We start from the raw sequence: 25,287 nt of genomic DNA, 5'->3' as shown, positions 1-25,287 counted from the left end.
TTTATCTCATTTATTATTGTAATTAATTTTGTCTTGTATGTTTAAAGAACATTATTAAATTGATTGTTGTTTTTTCTTCTGCATTCTGAGTCTATCATTTAGAAGGGGGTTAAAAGTTTGTTAGTGAAAATTAATTCACCCCTTCTTAAGATAAATGAGATCATTTGTCTAACAGGGAGTAAACTCAAGAGTCTACCAAGTTTACTTACAGTTTATAGAGTCTATCTAGAAACTATTAAAAAAAGAATCACACGAGTAAACTCGCATAGAATAAGCGCCCTCATAAACTTGTAACTTGTAAGAGTTAGCGAGATAACTTGTCATATATATATATATATATATATATATATATTCATACTAGTTGATAAAAGAAACAATCATGCATATGCTTATAATTGCACCTAGAGAAACTAATAATAAGTAAGAGTATAACTCCATTAGACAAGAATGATTGTTTTCATGCTTTGACCCGTGTAGCTACATAAATGTTATATTTATCCTAGTATAAATAGTTATTGAAATTTAATTTAAAGAAGTAGATATAATGATGATAGTTTGACAAAATTGAAAGAGAAAATAATCTTTCTATTAGTTGAAAAAATAACGTGTTAAATGAAAAAAAAAGTAGAAGAATATAAAAATTTCTAATCAAGAGAGAATAAAAAAGTTATATTTGCATATTTATTTATCTATATATCTAAGTCTATATTATATCTACATACAATAAAAATCTTGCAAAAAGAAAAAATAAAATTTACCCGTGAACAAACTTTACCATCGATTCATTCCCTCTAAATCCAACGGCTGCAAGAGTCAGTGCTTCACCAGCATTGCAGGGTCCACCCCATCATAGAAGGTGGAAATGCAGGTACAGTCAACTGTTACATACACTCCCAGGAACGGGAATAAAAACGAAGAAGAGCGAGTCACTGTTCCGTGTTCCCACTGAGTCGGTATCAACGAGTGACCGAGTCGAAAAGCGAGTCACCACTCCCCGCGCTGCATGGACCCTCTCGAAGCTTTGGTCGCCCAAATCCAAGGGCTATCGAGCTCTCCCGGCGACCTCACTCGCCTCCACACTGTTCTAAAGCAAGCCGATGACTCGCTTCGATCCGAGTCAACTCGCCTCGCTCCGATTCTCACACAGCTCGACCCCTCCATTCACTCCCTCGGGTTTCTCTACATCCTGTATGTGTAATTCGCGAAATTGTAATGATAATAATAATAATAATAATAATAATAATAATAATAATAATAATAATAATAAGAGCTATTTGTCGATGCTCAAAACCCTAGTTGTTGAACCCTAGAATATTATTTATTTATTTTTTTGTTGCGAGATTTTTTATTTTTGTTCTTTTGTGATTGCAGAGAAGCTTCCATGACCGGTCCGGTTACCAAAACGCAGGCTGAGGTCGTCGTTCCGATCGTTACTAGGTTTATCGGCGCTTGCAGCACGGAGCAGATTCGTTTGGCGCCTGATAAATGTATGAGAATATGAGATTTGAATATTCTGTTTTGCTTAATTCATTGCTTATAGACAAGGCTTTTAAATTGTGGTCACTTTCATGGTCGAATTGACATTGTGGGAAATTGAGGCTGCAATTGCAGTCACTATGAGCCCAAAAACCTTGATGTTGCTGCCTAAATTGCAGTAGTGGACAGCCTTTTAAAATCTGGTTGCTTATAAATGAGTTAAATACATAATAAATTGTGTGTTGAAATTATTTTGATTGGCTGTGAGATACTCGTTGTATGGTTAATTGTTGCTATATAAGAAAAGGAGAGATGTTAATGTTGGTTGAGAAAGAGGGAATTTTTTTTAGTGAATTGTGATTGTTCAATTAGAGGGAGAAGAAAGGAGACGGTTGAAGGCTGAGGAAATTTTAATTTGGTGTTGATGCTTCTTGGTTTTAGTTTGTTTAACCTTTTTTTTTTTTTTTTTGGAATTTTGTAGTTTTGTCTGTGTGTAGGAGGTGGAAGGATCAAAGGGAGAAAGGATTTTAATTTGGTGTTGATCTTGTTTCTCAGTTTTCATTACGTAGTTTTTTTTTTTTTTTTGGAATTTTGTAGTTTTTCTGTGTGTAGGATGTTAAGGATCAAAGGCAGCAGCAGGGATTTTAATTTGGTGTTGATTTTATTTCTCAGTATTCGATTAAGTAATTGTGTTTTTAATTTTTTTTGAATTTTGTAGTTTTATCTGTCTGTAAGAGGTTGAAGGATCAAGTGATGCTGTTGGAAGCTCCAATACGGGGCGTGGCTCCCTTGTTCAATGCTCTTCGGAAACTTCAGGCCTCCGCAGAACACTTGACTCCGCTACACTCAGAGTTTCTTCTTCTGTGCTTGTTAGCAAAGTGCTACAAAACTGGTCTATCCATATTGGATGATGATGTTTTTGAAGTAGACCAACCGCGAGACCTTTTTCTCTACTGTTATTATGGGTGAGCTGCTTTCTTCCTTTCTTTCCTTAAGAGTTTGTCCATATTTTAGTATTGCCTATTAGTTGATGGAATGTACTGCAATTTTTTCAGCATTGATAGTATTTTATTGGATTTTTTCTTATTTATATTATATGTGCTGTAGGTAGTGTTTTGTGTTATTTACAGTAGTGTTGTGCTTGCCATTTCACTTAGGTGTTTGGGAGGTGGGAGGGGAAGAAAGAAAATGAAAGGGGAGGGAAATGGATAGAAATTTAATCAATGAGTTTCCTTGATTTTGTTTGTATGGTTAAAGTCCTCCAAATTGGTGGAATTTTATCGCAACAGTATTGTTAAACATCGGCCATGGCAGAATGGCCTGGCAAATATTTTGCCAACCGCCATAGGGGAGGCTCAATATGGCAGATTTGCTTTAAATTTTAAATCTTCCCCTCCTAAATCTGTGCTATGATTCATTAAAAGAGAATGCAGAATTTAATGAGGAAACAAGTAGCAGACACAGATGAATAAATGTAGCAAAGCTGAAATAATACTTTATATCAAGAGTCTACAACTTCCCAAGTCCATGTCTTCTCTGAGGGAGATAACCCTGTTTCCCTATACCGCACCGCATATGGAAAAAATGTTAGATAAATCCACTCTAACCCTTACTCCGTTGTATATTTCCCTATAATAACAGAATCATAATAACCTCATGCTTCCCGTCACTTCATTCCCAAATTACCCTCCTCTTCTAATTAACTAACCACTCCACTCATCTCTCCTCTCTGTGTGTAAACTCTCAAAATCCTGGGTTTTTGTCCTTGCTCAGTACCAGCATCTCATTTCCTTAATCCTGGGCCTCATCAATCTCATCCAAAAATTGCTTTACAAAATTGCCTCTTTAATGTTTCAATTTATGATTATTTCTGCTTATACGATACCCAACAAACCTTGGGGAGTGAATCACACCACAAAAAGCTACCCATTGTGGTGGGGAGATGCTCAATGTCATATAAATCCCATGTCAAAATTCTATATTTCTTATGAAGGACTCAACTCCCATACCTTGCAACTTGGGGTCCTAATATTCCACTTGCTCCACAGCCCATGTCCACACATGTTGGCTGTGCAGGAGCACTTATGACTACCACTAGTGAACAATGCAATGTTGGTGTCACCACCTACACCGGTTGTTTTCGGCTAAGAGACATGGAGGTAGGTTCTAATACTGAATTGTTAGGTATCTTGAAAGTGATCTGTAATAGCACTGTAATAACTATTAAACATGAAGACTTCAAGTGCTCCTAGGGACCTTCTTCCTCCTTCTCAAAAGCCTCACTCCCTTTTTTGCCCACCCCTTCTCTGTTGCCTTTGCTTCCTCTTGTACCCTCCCTTCAACGGAATCATCCTTCGGCTCTACCTATCTTGACAAAGTGTCCAATCTGTTATGCTCCTATCTATGAACACACATCTTGTGCATCTAACATTATTCCTTTTAGAATACCTTTCTTATGCTTTATTATTCTCATCAATGTTGTTAAATAGCATTATTGCGCTATTGCATTGTGGAATTCCTTGGATGTGCTATTGTGACTCCAGCCGCAATTGTGGCCGCTATGGATGTCGTGGTTGCGGCATGTGTCTTGCATTCCTCTTATCATCTCTGGAGAGCTATGAAGCACAAATTTCGACACTGACACCAGAACGACACTGACACCAACACCGCGACATGGCTAAATTCTAAAACATAAGACACGGGGACACAACATATGTGTGTGTGTGTGTATATATATATATATAATAAGCATAAAAAAATTATATTAAGTAGCACTATTATAATTGAAAAGAAAATTTCACAAGACAAAAACTTTGTCTCTTTAAAAAATAATCTAAAGAAACGTGCTAATATCTTTAATAAAGAGTCTCACCTTAAAAAAGTACCAAGATAAATCATCATAATTGAAAAGATAAATAAGAAACTGTTAATCCTAATCTATCTAAGTTCTTTCTTTTCCTTCTTGATCATCATCATTAAAAAACACACTCAAGAAGGAAGAGGAAGAACTTAGATAGATTAAGATTAACAATTTTTTATTTATCTTTTCAATTATGATGATTTATCTTGGTACTTTTTTAGGTGAAACTCTTTATTAAATATATTAGCAAGTTTGTTTTTAGATTATTTTTTAAAGAGACAAAGTTTTTGCCTTGTGAAATTTTCTTTTGAATGATAATGGTGCTACTTAATATGATTTTTTGATGCTTATTATGTGTGTGTGTGTGTGTTGTGTCCCTATGTCTTATGTTTTAGAATTTAGCCGTGTCCTGTGCTTCATAGGTTGTCAGCATTTAATGATTTTAGATTGTGCTTCTGGTCATGTTCTATTGGTGAAGAATTTTAATTGTGTCTGACTTTTAACCTTCTAACAGAGGTATGATATGCATTGGACAGAAGCGCTTTCAGAAGGCATTGGACCTTCTGCATAATGTAAGTAATCTACATACAATTATACTTGTATTGATCATGGTTTGTTCATATCTGCGTTTTGGTTCAGCATTTGTAATAGCTTATTGGTTATATATTCCAGGTTGTAACTGCTCCCATGTCTACCATAAATGCTATAGCTGTTGAAGCTTACAAAAAGTATATATTGGTTTCTCTCATTCGTCATGGACAGGTGAGCCTCTTAATAAACTTGACATGGCTTAATGAAGGTGTTAAATCAAAATTTTGCTTTTATATAATATTTATGAATTTTTTTATCCCAAAAATAAATAAAAAAGTGAAAAATAGTGTCTTGTTTATTTAGAGATTGCGGCTTTTATGTTTCTAATGCACCGTATATTGTCAATAGACAAACCCTTTATCTATAGGATTTTGCTCATTTTGACCAATTTAACTTTAACCTTTATTTTATGAAGTGCTATATTTGTAGTTTATCAGCTGACCTTGCCGTGTGTTTGGTGCCAGTTCTCTACCAGTCTTCCTAAGTATTCTTCTTCAACTGCTCAAAGGAACCTAAAGAACTTTTGTCAGGTATGACTTTAATTCAGCTGAGGTTAGAAAAGACAGGGGGAAGCCTTTGACCTTTTTCGAAAAAAATATTTTTGTTGATTCTCTTTTGTTTGCAAGATATTGATAGGAAATAGGAATAAATCCTATCTAAAGTGAGAGTGTTCGCATAATGAAAATTAGAAGACATACTATATCGTAGTTGAGAGAAATAGGAAGAGATACAAATATAATGTGCTGAAATAGTTAGAGAAACACTTGCTCCCTGTTAAGGAAGAATTTCCCTAAGCCCCAAGCTGAAAGGTGGAAAATGTATGCATGACCCCTCCTTACTTTTAATATCTCTATTTAACAGAATACACAGACCTGTTCCCTCTCTCAAGTTTCATCTAACTAACTCCTGCTCCCCACACCCCTTCTGTATCCCCTTCTGACGTGAACCTTACGGGGCAGAACGTTTGATACAGAAATGTTGACGGAGAGAGACGCCACTTCCAGAGATGGAAGATAAGTCACGGTGACGCCACAAGGAATCAACCTTGATAAGTCAGAATTTGGTTCAACAGGAACCCTGAGATAAGCTTTCTCACGTATTTGAAAAGAATGTCAAAAGTCCCTTTCATTCATTTTGACGAAAATATATATAGTTCACCAAACCCTAAAAATGAAATAAATTGGTGCAGCTGAAAAGGCATAGGTTTCAGCCACAACCACCAATTTTATTTATTTAATTGCAAAAATTAAATAATAAAATAAAAATAAAAATTATGGAAAACATGTGTCTTCAATCATCATCAATGACAGCTATACAAATGACCAGCCTTGTCTCTATGACGTGTTGGGCCTGTTTAAGTCTGCCTCTGGTCATGGGTTCTTCAAGTGCTTCATGGTCCTTGCCCTTAGTTATGTCCTCATCACTGTGTTGGGCCTTTTTAAGTCTGTCTCTGGTCATGGGCCCTTCAAGTGTTTCATGGTCCTTGCCCTTAGTTGTGTCCTCATCACTCCCTCCTTCTTGAAAATGATTTGTCCTCAAATTCAAGGCTCCTTCATTTGCATCAATAAGAGATAAATCAGACACATTGAAAGTGACACTTACATTATACTCACTAGGCAAGTCAATCTTGTAGGCATTGTCATTGATCTTCTCCAACACTTGGAATGGTCTGTCTCCTCTAGGTTGAAGCTTGGACTTCCTGTGTTCTGGAAACCTCGCCTTCCTCAGGTGTACCCAAACCCAATCACTTGGTTCAAACACGACTTTCTTTCTGCTTTTGTTGGCTTGTCTTGCTTAGCTCGCATTTTTCTTTTCAATTTGAGTCTTCACTTGCTCATGCAGCTTCTTCACATACTCAGCTTTAGCCTGTGCATCCTTATGCTTAAACATAGCAATGTTAGGCATAGGCAACAAATCAAGAGGAGTCAAAGGATTAAATCCATACACTATCTCAAATGGTGAACAATTAGTTGTGCTATGGACAACCCGATTATAGGCAAACTCAACATGAGGCAAACATGCTTCCCAAGATTTAAGATTTTTCTTTAAAACAGTCCTAAGCAGTGTGCCTAAAGTCCTATTGATTACCTCAGTTTGACCATTAGTTTGTGGGTGACAAGTAGTAGAAAACAACAATTTAGTACCAATCTTACCCCACAAGGTCCTCCAAAAGTAATTAAGGAATTTTGCATCCCTATCACTGACAATGCTCCTCGGTAATCCATGAAGCCACACTATTTCTTTGAAAAACAAATCAGCCACATGACAAGCATCATCCACTTTCTTGCAAGATATAAAGTGTGCCATCTTAGAAAACCTGTCAACAACAACAAACACAAAATCCTTTCCATTCTTGGTTTTGGGCAGCCCCAAAACAAAGTCCATAGATATGTCAGTTCAAGGATATTCAGGAACAGGCAAAGGAGTATACAATCCATGAGGTTTAACCTTAGATTTAGCCTTTTTACACACAATGCAATGATCACAAAACTTATGCACATCACGCCTCATATGAGGCCAAAAGAAATGTTCTTGCAGAATTTCTAGGGTCTTTTGAACCCCAAAGTGACCCATCAAACCCCCCTCATGTGATTCGCTCACAAGCAACTCTCTAATGGAACACTTAGGCACACACAATTTATTTGCTTTAAACCAGAATCCATTATGCTTATAGTAACCATTTTCAAAAAACTTTTCACATGCAGCAAAAATTTCAGCAAAGTCCACATCATGTTCATACATATCTTTCAAAGACTCGAGACCAAACAGTTTAGTTTCAAGCATAACAAGTAAAGCATGTCTCCTAGACAGCGCATCAGCCACTACATTCCCTTTCCCCTTTTTATGTTTGATGACATATGAAAATTGCTCTAAAAACTCTACCCACTTAGCATGCCTCTTATTAAGCTTTCCTTGTCCTTTTAAGTACTTTAAGGACTCATGATCACTATGGATGACAAACTCTTTAGGTAACAGGTAATGCTGCCAAGTTTGTAAAGCTCTAACCAAAGCATACAATTCCTTATCATAAGTTGAATAGTTAAGGGCAACAGCTCCTAACTTTTCACTAAAATAAGCAATCGGATGTCCCTCTTGCAACAAAACAGCCCCAATACCCACATTTGACGCATCACACTCAATTTCAAATGATTTTGCAAAATTAGGCATAGCAAGAATGGGTGCATTAGTTAACCTATGCTTGAGGGCAGCAAAGGCCTCTTCTTGTTTCTTACCCCATTTGAAACCCACATTCTTCTTAACAACTTCAGTTAGAGGTGCAACCAATGTACTAAAATCCTTAACAAATCTCCTATAGAAACTTGCTAAATCATGAAATCCCCTCATCTCACTCACGGTCTTAGGTGTTGGCCCTTTTTGGATGGCCTTAACCTTTTCCACATCCACCCTTACTCCCTTAGCACTAACAACAAAACCCAGAAACACCACATGATCAGTACAAAAGGAGCACTTTTCTAAGTTGGCATACAATTTTTCTTTCCTAAGCACACTTAAAACAAATTACAAATGTTCAACATGCAAATCAAGACTAGTGCTATAGATAAGAATATCATCAAAGTACACCACCACAAATTTTCCAATAAACTCCCTTAAAACATGATTCATCAATCTCATGAAAATACTAGGTGCATTAGTCAAACCAAATGGCATAACCATCCACTCATACAAACCATATTTTGTTTTAAAGGTAATTTTCCATTCATCTCCCTCTCTAATCCTAATCTGATTATAGCCATTTTTCAAATCAATTTTAGAAAACACACATGCACCATACAGTTCATCAAGAAGATCATCTAACCTGGGGATTGGATGTCTATACTTGATGGTGATGTTATTTATGACTCTACAATCAGAACACATCTTCCATGAGTCGTCCCTCTTGGGTACTAGAATGATAGGTACAGCGCACAGACTCATACTATCTCTCACCCAACCCTTGCTTAATAGTTCGGACACTTGCCTTTCGATCTCCTTAGTTTCTTGTGGGTTGCTCCTATAAGCTGGCCAATTGGGCAAGGACGCTCCTGGAATGAGATCAATGTTGCTCAATTCCCCTCAATGGTGGCAAACCATCTGGTACACTTGCTGGAAACACATCATAAAAATCCTGTAGAAGAGACTCAATACCAGAAGACAATTTAAATTCATCAAATTGGTTAGCATGCAACATCTGACGTTGACAAAACAATAAATAGAGGGGTTGTCTCGTGCAAAGCACCCTCCTTACCTCCCTTCTTGTTGCTAAACAAAGCTATTTGCCCTCAAGTGTTTCACTCTTTTTGTTTTCTCTCTTTTCCCTCTCAAGTGTTTCACTCTTTTTCTTTCCCCTCTTTTCCTTCTCAAGTGCTTCACTCTTTTTCTTTTCTCTCATTTTATCTGATCCTCACAAACCTCTCTAGGAGATAATGGTTTGAGAACAATTTTTTTGTCATCTTGCTTGAAAGAGATTTTGTTGGTGAAGCCATCATGCACTGCCTTGGTATCATACTGCCACGTTCTTCCTAACAGCACATGGATCGCTTCCATTAGGACCATATCACACAACACCTTATCATTATATCTCCAAATGATGAGACACACCTCAACCTGTTGAGTCACTTTTACCTCTTCATCTTCACTAAGTCACTGAAGTTTGTATGGCCTAGGATGGGGTTTAGTTTCCAAATTCTGTTTGGTTACTAATTTGAAACTTGCAACATTGGTACAGCTTCCTCCATCAACAATTAAAGAGCACAGCTTGCCATTAATGACACACCTGGTGTGGAAAATATTTTCTCTTTGGTTGTCATCCAGTGGCTGCATTTGATTTCCGAACAGCCTTCTCACCATCAGCATATCACCTTGCATAGCTTCCTCCTCATACTCTTCTTCTTCCACTTCTTCTTCATTGATCTCAGACTCACTAGTGATTTCTTCATCAGCCTTCATGATCATGGTCCTCTTGGTTGGACATTCAGAAGCAATATGTCCTCTGCCTAAGCATTTGAAGCATTTTATGTTTCTGGTTTTGCTTCCTCCAACACTGGGCGCTGCTGACTTTCCATGTGGGGATGTTGCTGCTGAGCCGGACGAATTACCTCCCTCCTTCTTGGATCTGCTGGCCCAGTTCTGGTTGTAAGTATTGGGTGAGTTCCTTCTTGTTACACTTTTTCTTTTAATTTGTTGTTCAACTCGTAGTGCCTTATGTAGCAGTTCATCCAACTCCACATACTCCTGTAATTCAACATCTCTGATTTTAGGGTTTAGACCATTCAGAAAACAAGTCATTGTGTCTTCGGATTCCTCTTCGATGTTGGCCCTCACTAACGCCATTTCCATCTTTTTATAGTACTCTTCCACACATATCTTTTTCTCATCACCCTTTTCATCTCAGTCCATGTATCTACCTCTCGCCCTCCCTCTCAGCATTTCTCTCTGGTTTTTATACCACCAAACAAGGACGTAGTCAGAGAATTCAGCTACTGCTAGCTTGATTTTCTACTCTTCAGTGTAGTCATTGCAGGCAAGTACATGTTCAATCTTCATTTCCCAGTCCAGGCAGGCATCTGGATCACTTCTGCCTTTGAAGGAAGGAACATTGAGCTTTACTCTCTCAACCCGGTTTTGCCTCGGTCCGTCATTACCGTCATTATTACCTCTGTTCCCACCTGTAGTTCATCTAGCATTCTGATTTGCTTAGTTCTCCAATAATTCTAGTCGTTCAAAGACCTCCTGATTGTTACGATCCAGCAAACGTTGCATCTGTGCGTTCATCGCGTCCAGTAACATACGTTGAGCTCCGTCCAACTGATGATACTCATCACCACCACTACCACCTGTCCTGCTCCTGCCATGATTCAACAGAAAAATTTGCAATAAAAAAATTATTAAGGTTTCACACCTGCTCCGTCCAACTGATGATACTCATCACCACCACTACCACCTGCTCCTGCTCCTGCCATGATTCAACAGAAAAATTTGCAGTAAAAAAGTTATTAAGGTTTCAGGACCTCATCACACTCTACTCACGTGTTTAACTCTTAGATGGTAGTACACTCGTTTTTTATGCTCTCAATAGGCTTTTGTGTAATGTATTTCCTCTTGCCTTTTACCACTCGTGTTCCCTCTTAAGTTCCTGGATGGACCAAATTGGACTTACAAGAAGGTTGTTGCAACAATGATTAGAAGCACAAAGAAGTGACGCTCCAGAACTTGACACAATTAACAGAAATACACTTAACAGTAACTATCCTAAACTAAACCGCACGCAGGCTTGGGCAAAGACATAAGCAGAAGTTTAAGGACATAAACAGAACAGACAGATAGGATTGAAAACAAGGAAACTATGCAATCAACAAAGAAGAAGACACATAAATAGCAAAATTGACATACAAATTTCAAATGACCATAACTTTTGCTACAAACGGTCCGTTTGAGGCCCATTATATGTCAAAACGCTCAGAATTGAGAGGAGAATCCCTGGGCAATTGCCCGAAGGGGATTTGGCCCCACAATTTTCCCAAAAAATGCCTCTAACTGTCGTAATTTTGTGTTCAAAGATCAAACACCCAAATTTCTTCCAAACTTTTTTTTTTTTAACAGTCGTCCAGATATTAGAATTCGTTCAATAGGCAATCAGCATTAGGCAATTTGACAATTTAGCAATTCGGCAATTAGTCAATTTTTACCCAAATAGAATTCGAATAGGCTGAAACAAAAGTTATGAACAGAAGACAAAATACAATACGAAAACGATGGACAGTATGATAGATGACAGAATACAATACGACAGGCATAAATAGAATACAATATGAAAACGAAAACAATGACAGAAGACAAAACAAAAAAGAAACGAAAAAATAGAAGACAAACGAAATACGAACAGAGTAGCAACGACAAAACGAACTTGAACGATCAACGAAAACAAACGAAATTGACAATCAATGAAAACGACAACAGAACCTGTATCAAGAGCCGAAGCTTTGATACCAGATGACGTGAACCTTACGGGATAGAACGTTTGATACAGGAATGTTGACGGAGAGGGACGCCACTTCCAGAGATGGAAGATAAGTCACAGTGACACCACAAGGAATCAACCTTGATAAGTCAGAATTTGGTTCAACAGGAACCCTGAGAGAAGCTTTCTCACTTATTTGAAAAGAATGTCAAAAGTCCCTTTCATTCATTTTGACGAAAATATATATAGTTCACCAAACACTAAAAATGAAATAAATTGGTGCAGTTGAAAAGGCATAGGTTTCAGCCACAACCACCAATTTTATTTATTTAATTGCAAAAATTAAATAATAAAATAATAAAAATTATGGAAAACATGGGCCTTCAATCATCATCAATGGCAGCTATACAAATGACCAGCCTTGTCTCTATGACGTGTTGGGCCTGTTTAAGTCTGCCTCTGATTCAAGTGCTTTATGGTCCTTGCCCTTAGTTGTGTCCTCATCACTGTGTTGGACCTTTTTAAGTCTGTCTCTGGTCATGGGCCCTTCAAGTGCTTCATGGTCCTTACCCTTAGTTGTGTCCTCATCACCTTCTTAGGCCTTCAAGAATATACTTGCAGGGACATTTTAGTAATAGACCCAGCTTTGGTAGCCACTGAGCTAAATGAATCTTGGTCTGGTAGGGTAGTTGGATCCAGATTGTTATCAGTACCACCTTCCTAAGAAGCTGCCTTGTCCTCAAGGCAGAAATAAAGAAATTGACATTTGGTATTGCTATTTTGCCCCCAAGTTTCTGAGTTTGGATTTCCACTGGAAAACCATTTAGAGAATGCATCCCCTGTTTGTGTAATTCCCTAGTTGTCAAAGTTTTTTTTTTTTGCTCAGCCCCTAGTTGTCAAAGTATTTTCTGTTCTAACTGGAGTAGAGGGTTGTCTACCTCCAATCTAGAAGGACAGTGTCCAACTTGCTGTTTTAGAGGGCACTATTGCAAGACTGCTTCCAACTTACCCTACTGCTGGGCATCCAGTTCCTTGACAATCGTAGAAGAAGGGTCATTCAGCACCATTTGCAATGTACCTTCTTGTTCCCCTTCCTCACCTCTTTTGTAAGACAATGATATGATTAGTGCCACTAGCCCTGTATCCTTTTAGGTTAAATGAATCATGGTCTGCTGCTAGTTGGATCTATATTCCTATTAGATATTTTGAGCTTGCTGTTACATTATGGCATTGCAAGGAAAATAATCACATTTTGAAGTTCTTTTCCATTTAATTTATTGTAATCTGATGCTAGTTTTGTTTTTATTTTTTTTTATTGGGTTCGCTGACTTCTATTTAAGGCAATGGCAGCTGATTTAGTTTAGACTTAGTTTTCAATGTTGTACTTCATTTCTTCAACTAGATTTTTGTTTGTGATCTGAACATGTGTTCTAAATGTGAGATATAAAGATGTTTCTATGTTGGAGAGTTCTTCATTTATCTATCCTCTTTTTCTGGAGACTTGACATCTTCTGACCTTAATAGGATTTTGGAATATGTTCCAATGATTAGCCTCTACTCTACCACAATATGTTTGCTTTAGTATTTCTTCTTCTCGGTAACTGCACTGCTATTGATGGTTTCCCTGTTTTTATTCTTATTCACATATTTGCTTATTTAGAATTACTTTCTTGTACCATCAACTCAAATGGAAGCATACCCTACTATCTGCTGTTAGCAATTTTGCTTGATTTCTTTGAAGCACATTACTGAATTTCATTCAACTTGTCTTCCAAGCATATATTTTGGACTTGAGCTATGTTAAACTTAAATTTTTTCCCCATTTGAGCAGCCTTATGTCGAATTGGCAAATAGTTATGGCACTGGCAAAATTGCAGAACTAGAGGCATATGTCAAGGCAAACGCAGAAAAGTTTGAATCTGTACGCTCTTTCACATACTTGTCCTTTATTTGAAGCATCAGGCATTTTGACTTGAAGCCTGACTCTACACTGTCTAATCTCTGAATTGTTTGTCTGTGCTGTGACAGGCTGATAATTTATGTGAAAATTTCTGTTTCAGGACAACAACCTTGGACTGGTTAAGCAGGTTGTATCATCCATGTATAAGCGGAACATTCAGAGATTGACCCAGACATACTTGACCCTTTCTCTCCAAGATATAGCCAACACAGTGCAGTTAAATAGCCCCAAAGAAGCTGAAATGCATGTGCTACAAATGGTGGTTCTCTAACTGACATACTGTCATTTTCATTTAGCGTTAACATTTTACCACTAATAACATACTCCTGTACTACAGATTCAGGATGGCGAGATATACGCAACTATCAACCAGAAGGACGGAATGGTTAGATTCTTGGAGGATCCTGAACAGTATAAAACCTGTGAAATGATTGAACATATTGATTCATCAATTCAAAGGTATGCTTTAGGTATATTTTATGTTAAGCTCATATTAATTAACACAATAACTTTACTGTAGTGTCTTATAAGACAATAAATATTTTTAACCTGAAAACTTTGAAATATAAATTTTGCTGTTTTAATACTTTTAATGGTTTAATTTAATAGTGATCTGTGTCTATATGTCCTTCCTCTTGTACTGAAGCATTTTTTTTCAATTAATGTCCAGAATAATGGCTCTCTCAAGGAAACTTACTGCAACGGATGAACAAATTTCATGTGATCAGTTGTATTTGTCTAAGGTGTGTTTAACTGTTTTCATCCTGTTGTCTAAACTTCCATGCAAAATACTTTTAACTAACAAGAGTGACTGTACTCAGGCTGGAAGAGAGAGACAAAGATATGACTTTGATGATTTCGATGTTCCACAAAAGTTCAACGTTTAAGGGGCTATGAATGATGGAAGTAAATCTGGTTAGGGTCCATTACCCGATTCCTTTATCTTTTGTTATCCCTGGTTCTGAGAGGGGGAGTATTTTATTTCACTCCCAAATGGAAGAGTGCTTGTTCTGTCGTGAACTAGCTCAGAGAATGTTGAATTGTCTCTACTTTATTAACTACATAAAATCTATAGCACATTCTTTGCACATGTAATCATGTATGCTCTATTGACCAAGCATAATGCAGTAATGTTGAGGTCTCAAGGAAAATATCCTCTGTTCTCGTTATACGTTGAAACGTCGGAGTTTACTTATATTGTATGTTTGGTTTAACATGTCACCAAAGTGGATCTGCGTCACAGTATAGCTTTCACGTTTTTTTTTTTTTTTTAACTTTTTCGAAGTGAAAAATAGGTGTATGCTAGTCTTGGACGTCCAACTAGACATACTTAAATCCTGGTAGGGCGTGAATCTTGCAGCATTGGCAATTGATGGAACATTTGTGAAGGGTGGGGAGGGAGAAATTGCAATATCATCATGCGGTGTGCTAGATAACCATTGACACGCGTACGCAATAAACGTTCCAAGATTTTATTTTATTTTCGAAAATAAAGTTATCGTGTAACATTAAATATTAGTTCTCATACTTGAGGTGAATTTTCAATTCAATTCATATAAGAAAAAAAACGATTTTAGTTTAATTCTTTACACAAAAGACGTGTTTTTCTTCTTCGAATCAACACTAAACGGGCCGAAACAGAACGCAAAAGAACAAATGACTCCCCATCCCCGGGAATTGCTTGGAGCACCCAGCATTTTTGCTGGGGCACCCAGTAATTTTTAAAATTAGCAAAAATATCCTTATGGTATTTACGGTTTTTAATAGCAGGTTCAATTTTTTATTTGTACAGTATCTTTTTTTTCCGCAAAATTTCTGTCACTTAGTGTAAGTTGTTTTCGTTAAGGGCGATTTAGAAGTGTATTTGATCTCCAGTGGTGTACATGCCTTTGTGAGGAGTATGCGGTGAATTTTGGTCGGTTTTCATCGTCAGAAAAGGAGAGAAATGTAAAAAAAAAATTTACTTACGTATGGATCAGCAATCCGTATGAACCATACGAATTGGGCAATCTGTATGGCCATACGGATTGCTGATCCCTAAGTATGTAATTTTTTTTTTTGTGATATGGGCAATTTTTTTTTGTATATACGGATTTGAAAATATTTATTTTGTAATAAAAAAATCATAAATAACAAAAATTTAGCAATGACAAAACAAATCAATTAAAAAATATTTTAGTGATTAATTTTAATTCAGTAATTGCTTAAATTTAGTGATTAATTTTAATTTAGTAATTGCTTAAATTTAGCAATGATAAAACAATTTAATTCAAAATATATATATAAAGTTTTTAAAATTAGATTGCTTAAAGGACTAACCGCCTAAGATATCTTTTGTTTTTCCTTTACAAAAATTCAAAGGACTAACCGCTTGAGAATTCTGTGTCCCAACACATTGGAGGGTACATCCTTTGTGGTACAAGTAGAGGGTACATCTACTTGGGTATTGTTATACTGAGAACAAGAGATGGTACATCTCTTGTGGATCAGTTCAAGTGGAGGGTACATCCACTTGGTTTTTCAAAGAGAACAAGAGAGGGCACATCCCTTGTGGATCTTTGGCTTGTAAAGAATTTTACAAGGTTGAAAAGAAATCTCAAGAACCACAGGTTGCTTGGGGACTGGATGTAGGCACGGTTTGTGGCCGAACCAGTATAAATCTTGTGTTTGTCTTCTTCTTCCATACACTCTTTAATTTTCGCTGTGTACTTTTAATTATCGCTTTTACTTTTGGTTAAGTTTCTATTTATGTTCTTTACTTTCTTAACTTAGTAGTAAAAGCCTATTTGAATCTAGTAACATTAAGAAGGATAGATTTTTAATTAGTCAAGATATGTTCATAATTAATTCAACCCTTCCCCCTTCTTAATTATTCCGAGGCCACTTGATCCAACAAACATACCTTGCAATGTTTTTCATATCAAACTTGTCACCACACCATGCTGAATCAAAATAGCCAAACAAATTAATTTCTGACTTCTCATTTCTACTGGGAAATAGGATTCCATAATCTAGGGTCCCTTTCACATATCTCATTATTCTTTTGGCTGTTAGAAGATGAGATTCAATGGTTTCTCCATGAATCTACTTGTTAAACCAACATTATATGCAAGATTAGGCACCAGTACCTCAGTGATCCAACAATTTGTCTATAGTATGCCCAATTTATAAATTCCTCATTTCCATCTTTCTCTAGGAATATCCCAATCTCATATGGTGTAACTGCCAAGTTGCATTTGAGCATGTTGAATTTCTTTAGCAAATCAGTTGCATATTTGGTTTGATGCATCACAGTTCTTGAATTTGTTGCCTTGAACTCAATCCCTAGGAAATAGGATAGAGGGACTAAGTCTCTCATCTCAAATTGTTTCATCATCTTTTGCTTGAAATCCTTAATCTCATTTTCACTTCTTCCAGTCACTAATTAGTCATCAACATATAGGCAAACAATTAGTAAATCTATACCCGAGGTCACTTTCAGGGAAATCATATATAATCCATGTTCTGAAATGCACTTTACAAAGCCAATTTGGCTTAGGAAATTGTCAATTCTTTTTCTTAGTCTGTCTACTTTCTTCTCATGTCCTTGCAACACAAAGTCTGGTAGTTGACTCACATAAACCTCATCCTCTAGTAGTCTATTCAAGAAGGTTGAATTTACATCAAGTTGATGCATAGACCAACTTCTTAGACTTGTAATGGCCATCACTAGTCTCACTATTTACATACTTGCAACAAGTGCATACACTTTACCATAGTCAGTTCTTTCCTTTTGCAAGAATCTCCTTGCTACCAACCTAGCCTTGTACTTGATCACTTCATCACTTGGGTTCACTTTCACCTTGTACATCCACTTTAGGTCTATAGGTTTTTTTTATCAAGAGGTAAGAAAACCAATTCCCATATTTGGTTTCTTTCAATTGAGTTGATCTCCTCTTCCATAGCTTTAACCCACTTTGGTTCTTGAATTACTCACTCAAAACTGATTGTCTCAGCTTCTGCCATTAATGCATAGTGTACCAATTCTCCCTTTGAGTCAACTATAGAGTCTGGCATAATCAAATAATCATTCAGATTTTTTGGAACTTGCCTTACCCTGGTTGACCTTCTTACCTTTGTGGGAGCATTTGCATTGTTTTTCAGGTTCACCAGGATTGTTTGAATCAAATAGCACTTGAGTTGGTCCATTCTCAACTTCATGATTCCAATCCCAATGTTTTGTTTTATCAACCACAACATCCTTACTCACTGACACTTGTTTGTTCATTGGATTAAACAACTTGTAACCACCAATTGAGTGTTATCCAATAAGAACCACATGTTCACATTTGTCATCAAGCTTTCTTCTTAGTTGATCTGGCACATGTTTAAAGCAAATTGAGCCAAAGACTCTGAAGTGAGCTACATTAGGCTTAACTCTAGTCGAGGCTTCCTCAGGTGTTTTTCCTTCTAGCCTCTTGGTAGGTGATATGTTTAAAACATATACTATTGTTGTGGTTGCTTTACCCCACAAGTAGTTTGCTAACCTTTTGCTTTTAAGCATGCACCTTAACATATTCATGATAGTCCTATTTTTTTTTTTCTGCGGTTCCATTATGTTGTGGTGTGTAGGGTGGAGTTATTTCATGAATTATTCCCTCTTCCTCACACAAGCTCTGTTGATCATCACATACATATTCAACACCACCATTTGTTCTTAATATCTTTATTTGCTTCCCATTTTGTTTTCCAACTAAGCACTAAAACTTCTTAAACACTTTAGTCACATCAATTTTCCTTTTAATCAGGTAAATCCATATTTTCCTAGTTAGTTCATCAATAAAAAAGAAAAAATACTTGTTTCCACCAAGGGATTCATATTGGATTTCACCACATACATCTGAATAGACAACTTCTAGTTTATCATTAGCCTTTGTCGGAACATGTTTGTTGAAGGGGCTCCTTGATTGCTTGCATTCCAAGAACCCTTCACATACTTCACTTAGGACCTCAACATGTGGCAAACCATGGACCATGTTGTGCCTTTTCAGTAGACTCAAATTGCTGAAATTCAAATGTCTGAATCTGTGATGCCAAAGCCACTTAGGTTTGCTTGCAACTGTGGCTAGGCATTCATGCCTCATAACATCAATTCTAACCTTAAAGGTCATATTTTATAATAAATAGGCCTTGAGTAGAAGCCTCTTATTACTGTCAAACACTTTTAAGGAATTATCCTCCATTTTCAACACAAACCCCTTCTCTAACAACTGATCAAGGCCCAATAGATTACTTTTCATCCTTGGCACATACAATACATTTGAAATAATGATTGTTTACCATCCTTTCTTTTGATTAGCACTTTACCAATGCCTTCTGCCTTGAGTGTGGTGTCATCCACATATCTGAATTTGTTCTTTGTTGATTCATCAAGACTAATGAACCAGTTCCTCCTACTAGTCGTACGAGTGGAGCACCCTGTGCCAAGATACCAGGAGGCAATATTGCCTACCTCATCACTAGTTGTTACCATTAACAACACTAGATTAGAATCAAATCCATCATCATAAACCAAAATTTCCTCATTATTAGATTTCCCTTTGTCCCTTATGCTACTTTTGCATTCATATGCAAAATGGCCCCACTTGTTGCAGTTATAATACTAAATTTTCCTCATGTCAAACTTCTTCCTACCACCCTTTGATCTTGATTAGCCAGCATTTCTTCTATTGGAGGCTTTACCTTGTTCAAGATCAGATTAATTCTGATCTTGACCACTTTCCACTTCATTGTCTCTTCTCAACCTTTCCACTTTCCTTTCCCTTTCTTGTTCCAATTTCCAAAACCTTTATTTCTGAAATTATGATGAACCTGTTGAGCCTGTTCTTAAGCTTTCTTGGCATTTCTTCTTTCATTAATCCTTTGCCCATGTGCTTCAAGGGAGTTCTATAGGTCTTCCACCTTCATTGAATCAAGGTTCTTTGATTCCTCAATTGCAACAACCACACGATCAAATTGAGGAGTCAAAGAGCTCAAGACCTTGTCAACTACCTGTTGATTTGTTAGAGCTTCCTTGCAAGCCTTCATCCCATTCACTAATACCTGAATCCAATTGAAATACTTTGCAATTGACTCCTGACCATTCAATGATAGCAATTCACATTGCTTTCTAAGAGTCTAAAGCTTCACCTTCTTAGTTTTTTCAGCATCACCATATGTCTTGATCAAAATGTCCCATGCTTCTTTTGTAGTAGTGGCTTTAGCAATTTTCCCAACCACTGTGGCATCCACACATTGATGTATCAAGAATCGTGCCTTGCTATCTAGCCTCTTGAGTTCTTTATGTGTTGCTTTCTATTCTTCAGTGGCATTCCTTCCAAGTTCTTAAATCCCGACCTTAACAACCTCATCAACTTCTTGGAATCTGAATATGGCATTCATCTTCACACGCCAATCATCAAAGTTCTTCCCATCAAATACTGGTAGAACACACTACTTGAACTCGCCATGTTCCACTTTCTTCAAGTTCCACAAGATTCTCACCAAGAGAAGGATACAACTGAACCAAACCCACACTATGACAGGATTGATTACACTACAATAACAATTTTGTTGGAAAGAACTCTATCTCACTCTGTTGTCACACACACTCATGTTGGTAACACACTCACAAAAATATTGATAAGAAAGTAAAAATATTAAATTATTGAAGATGAAGGAGATAATTCACACCAAAATCCTACAAAGGGTGTCTTATATATCAAACAACAAAGACACTGATACCTCCTTTTAACTACTAACTATTTTAATTGTCAATAATATAATTTTGTTATTTGAATTACACCTAATTATTAGGTACAAGTTTTTATATATTTGAATTACACCTAACTATTTTCCTGATTTTTGTCACATTTCCAAATTACTAATTGAGAACTTGTGTTTTCTTATTGAAACGACGATGAATTATTTAAATCTATTTAAACTGAGTCCACACCACCCCACAAAAATAAAATAAAGCATTATAACCTAGAGTGAGCAAGATTATTAAGTCCTTCCTTAGTATCTTTCCCGAGGCATTCTTCGGTATTGAATCAACAAATGCTACACGCCTTATTTTCTTGTATGGTTCAACCTGCAGCCAAGAAAAAAAACCAAATAATAATATCAATATAATAGATAGCTCCGTAACGTTCAACATGCAAACAAGAAGGGAAAATGCAATATTGTGGGGTAAAATTGAAACGAGGACTATTAGCGACACATTCTAAGAAACTTCTTTTAATATGTTTTTTAGTTATTTTTTTTTTTAAATTCTACCAAAGAAAAGTTACAATTTATTAAAAATTAAAGACTGTAAAATTATGAAAAAAAAAACTCATTAAATAAGAAGTCTCACAAAAATGTTGTGATTTTTAATAAATATTAGTCAACAATAAAGAAAGCACAACGGTCGAAAGAAAGTACAACGAAATAAGTACCTGTTTGGCTACAAAATCAATTTATCTCCATTTCACCAAGGGAACTTTGGGATTGTTTTACCACAAACGCCATGGGCACCTGGCCGACTTCTTCATCAGGGTATCTGTTAATGACGTGTGAAGGTTAATAATTCTTTCATAGATACCATACAAAAACTAGTGTCTTTGTGAATTGTGCGTTCCAACTTCGTATTTCAATAAGGATTTTAAAATATGTCCTTTTGCAGTGGAGAATGAGGATTTTCAATTGCAGAATAAGGATTTTAAAATATGTCCTTTTGCAGTGGAGAATGAGGATTTTCAATTGCAGAATCTCTCTCTCTCTCTCTCTCTCTCTCTCTCTCTCTCTCTCTCTCTCTCTCTCTCTCTCTCTCTCTCTCTCTCTCTCTCTCCTCTCTCTCTCTCTCTCTCTCTCTCTCTCTCTCTCTCTCTCTCTCTCTCTCTCTCTCTCTCTCTCTCTCTCTCTCTCTCTCTCTCTCTCCTCTCTCTCTCTCTCTCTCTCTCTCTCTCTCTCTCTCTCTCTCTCTCTCTCTCTCTCTCTCTCTCTCTCTCTCTCTCTCTCTCTCTCTCTCTCTCTCTCTCTCTCTCTCTCTCTCTCTCTCTCTCTCTCTCTCTCTCTCCTCTCTCTCTCTCTCTCTCTCTCTCTCTCTCTCTCTCTCTCTCTCTCTCTCTCTCTCTCTCTCTCTCTCTCTCTCTCTCTCTCTCTCTCTCTCTCTCTCTATATATATATATATATATATATAAATGTGAATCATGTCTTCATTTTCTCCATTCTTCCTCTTTTATTTAAATATTCTTCTTTCATAAAGTGGTCAACTTCACTCTTTTAACACGAATCTAATATAGTGGTAATTTTTTTTTTATGATTTTAATATCAACTAAATGATTTTTTTTTGTACAAAGGAGATAACAGAAAAAAACACTAAGGCGCTAAAACAGAAGCTAAATCAATCCTTCGCAACTCTAAAACTTCATCAGTATGTAAATGCTTTAATAAGTTGTAACTTAATACTAAAAACTATTTTAAATATATACTATTTTATCTTAAAAATTCAATTACATTCCTAATATTTATTTAATATATTCTCTTATGATTTTAGTGTCTACTAAAAAATTTAATAAACTACATATCAAAAATCAAATTTAAATATTATTTTATCTTCAAAATTCAAATACGCTTGTAACTTACATACGATATATCTTTATATATTTTTAATATCAACTAAATGATTTAATTTAACTTTTTATCTCTTTTAATCTATCATTTTTAATAACTTGTTTTTATCTCTTTTAGTTATAATTTGAATTTTAATAATTTTAAAATAAATTATCAATAATTAAAAATATAAATATAAATTATTTATCATAAATATAAAATATAATTTAGTTGTTAAAAATATTTATTTATTATATATTCTAATACAGGATTAACATATACCACATAATTTTAAATCATAATTACATTACACGTTTATTTTTTTCTATTTCTAATAAGTGCATTTTTTAACTAGTAAGAAATAAATTGTTGCTATGAAAATAATTAATAGAGACAAATAAATATATAATTAATTGCATGGAAAAACTGTAAGAATGCATTACTGTTAATAATTTTGATAAACAATTCATTTAAAAAATGAAATGATTCAAATGATCTGAGTTATATTAATTAAAGATAACTAATTTATTATCATTAAATAGATTAAAGTTATCATATTTATTAAGATATTATATACCTAGGATTAACATATATCATCGGATCTTAGCACCTGGGCATGAGTTGCACAGAAAATAAGGTCCACAGTACATATATATTTCTTCCGTTCCATTTATAATTATTATGTAAGATAAAAAATTTAATTGAAAATAATTTTCATTTTACTTTTTTAATGTAATATTAATTATCTTTTTTTATTTATACACCTTATAATATTAATGGTGGGTAACAAAATTTATAAATTAATGAATAATGATATGAGATTGATTTTGTAAAACTACTACTTTTTTATCTATTTATTATTTTTTTCTTAATTTATATAAAATAATTTAATACAATAATCATTTTGGAAGGAAGTATTAATTAGGCTTATTGAGGGCGGACAAGGTTTCTAACTAAATTCATTTTTTGTTTATTCCTTGCACAAAATATGTATGACGATTATTATGTAAGGACAAAATTCAGAATTTATTTTATTTTTATAAAATTTCATCATTTCCCTAAAAAGATCTACAAATAGTATATTTGTTAGCAATGCTTGACATCAGCGTGTGACTTGCATTAAACATATAGGAAAATTATATATAGGATCAGATTAAATATATTTTAATTATATACGTATTTTTTTCAAAGCAATTATATACGTACGTTTGTAAAGAAAAACTATTATATAAGTGGGACTTTACCAAAAATATATAATATATCGTGGGATGCAAGGGTAACTATAATATTAATTAAGAGTCATTTGTTGGAATACGATGACTACGGACAGAGTATGATGCGTGTTTCCCTTTTTTTTATGTGATTTTATGTGTCCAGGTTTTTCTTAAAAAGTCATATGTTGGAACACACCCAACTATTTTATTCATTACTCTTTCCGTCTTAAAATAATATTATCTTCAGTTATTTTATAGACAAATAAAACTAATAAGTTGATAAAAGAAAATAATAATTTTATAAAATCGTAAAATTAATTTTATTAAATAGATGAAAAAAATATTATAAATATTAAGTTTAATTACCTATTTAATTTTTCTAGTTTTTAAATTTATCTATTTTAATTTTTATAATTAATAACTGGATTTAAGTGATTAAATTTTATATTTTAATTCTCAAAAGATCGATAAAATTATTTAAATAACATAATTAAAAAAATAATTACATAGAACTTTTAGAAGTTAAGGTATAAATGTTCAGACTAAAAAATTTACTTATTAATTAAAAAATTCACTTATTAATTATAAGGACTAAAAAATATAAAATTATAAACTATAGAAACTAAATAAATAATTAAACTTTAATATTATATCAAAAAATTAAAGTAATATTTATTAAGAGTACCAATTAAAAAGAATAATTAATGTTACATTGAAAAATTAATTGTAATATTTATTAGAATATTTTTTTTTGAAATGCAACATTTATTTGGAGGAAAATGTCCTATTTAAAAAAGTTACGGTTATTAATTGCATTAAGAAATTATTGCTCAAACCATAATTTAATATTTTCCAATGAAAAACATAAAATCACAAGAAAGATCTACAGAAATTGTAAATGGACAAAGAGTAAAATAAAATTCACATTAAAAACACATTTTATATTTATTATTTGGTAAAAGAAAAATTTAATTAAAAATATTTTGATATTATTATATAAAAGTAATAAAGAATAATGATAGAAAAATAATATTAAAATACCGTTATTTTTTTAATAAATACTGCACCATATACGTTCATATATCGCGCCCGCATATATATAGACCTTAAATTTTACATTTCATTTACATTTTTCTTTATCACTTGTCATTTAAAAAAATTTGTTTTAAAATTACTTTATGGCAATTATTTTACACTTGTGGAATGTGGAGAAGGTCAACCACGAAAATACCATATGACTTATATCTAAGGGTGAAAATGAGTCAAGCAAAACCAAACTTTACTAGGTTTGAACTCGACTTGAGTTGAATAGGTAAAGCTTGAGCTTGACTCATTACCTGTCCTAGGCTTTTTTTAAAGGCTCGGCTCAACTTACATAAAAGTCTGGCTTGACTCACGAGCCTATTTAAAAGTTTGTTTAAAGACGCCTTTAATTAATTTATTATTTTAAAACCTAGTGAAATCTAACTAAAAAAATAAACTTATAAAATTTCATATAAGTAATGTACAAATCCAAAAATAATTGATAAACAAAATCATATTGAATTCAAGTCGTTAAAACACAAAGTATATCAAAAGAAAATAAAAAGAGCATACTATTAAAAAATGTATGGAT

General features: G+C 34.7%; 1 protein-coding gene across 1 annotated transcript; it reads left to right on the top strand.

Moving 5' to 3' along the window:
* The first annotated feature begins 826 nt into the window (after positions 1-826).
* LOC114412290 (COP9 signalosome complex subunit 3-like) lies at positions 827-15,040 on the top strand. The gene is made up of 11 exons (XM_028376119.1): positions 827-1,188; positions 1,372-1,487; positions 2,195-2,441; positions 4,851-4,908; positions 5,009-5,098; positions 5,392-5,457; positions 13,717-13,806; positions 13,946-14,104; positions 14,183-14,304; positions 14,516-14,588; positions 14,667-15,040. The coding sequence occupies exons 1-11, from the start codon at positions 1,004-1,006 to the stop codon at positions 14,730-14,732; spliced, it is 1,272 nt and encodes a 423-aa protein (XP_028231920.1). The 5' UTR covers positions 827-1,003; the 3' UTR covers positions 14,733-15,040.
* Positions 15,041-25,287: the final 10,247 nt, after the last annotated feature.

The sequence above is a fragment of the Glycine soja genome, chromosome 5, assembly GCF_004193775.1.
Source record: "Glycine soja cultivar W05 chromosome 5, ASM419377v2, whole genome shotgun sequence".
NCBI lineage: Eukaryota > Viridiplantae > Streptophyta > Magnoliopsida > Fabales > Fabaceae > Glycine > Glycine soja.
Note: the sequence above shows the minus strand (reverse complement) of the source record. Positions and strands in the feature narration are given on the sequence as shown.

What these genes read in the sequence shown, in the direction of transcription:
- LOC114412290 (XM_028376119.1), top strand. Translation starts at nt 1,004, where the DNA reads ATGGACCCTCTCGAAGCTTTGGTCGCCCAAATCCAAGGGCTATCGAGC. An exon ending in CTCTCATTCGTCATGGACAG is followed by an intron (nt 5,099 to 5,391) that starts GTGAGCCTCTTA and finishes GTTTGGTGCCAG; the next exon opens with TTCTCTACCAGTCTTCCTAA. An exon ending in ACCTAAAGAACTTTTGTCAG is followed by an intron (nt 5,458 to 13,716) that starts GTATGACTTTAA and finishes CCATTTGAGCAG; the next exon opens with CCTTATGTCGAATTGGCAAA.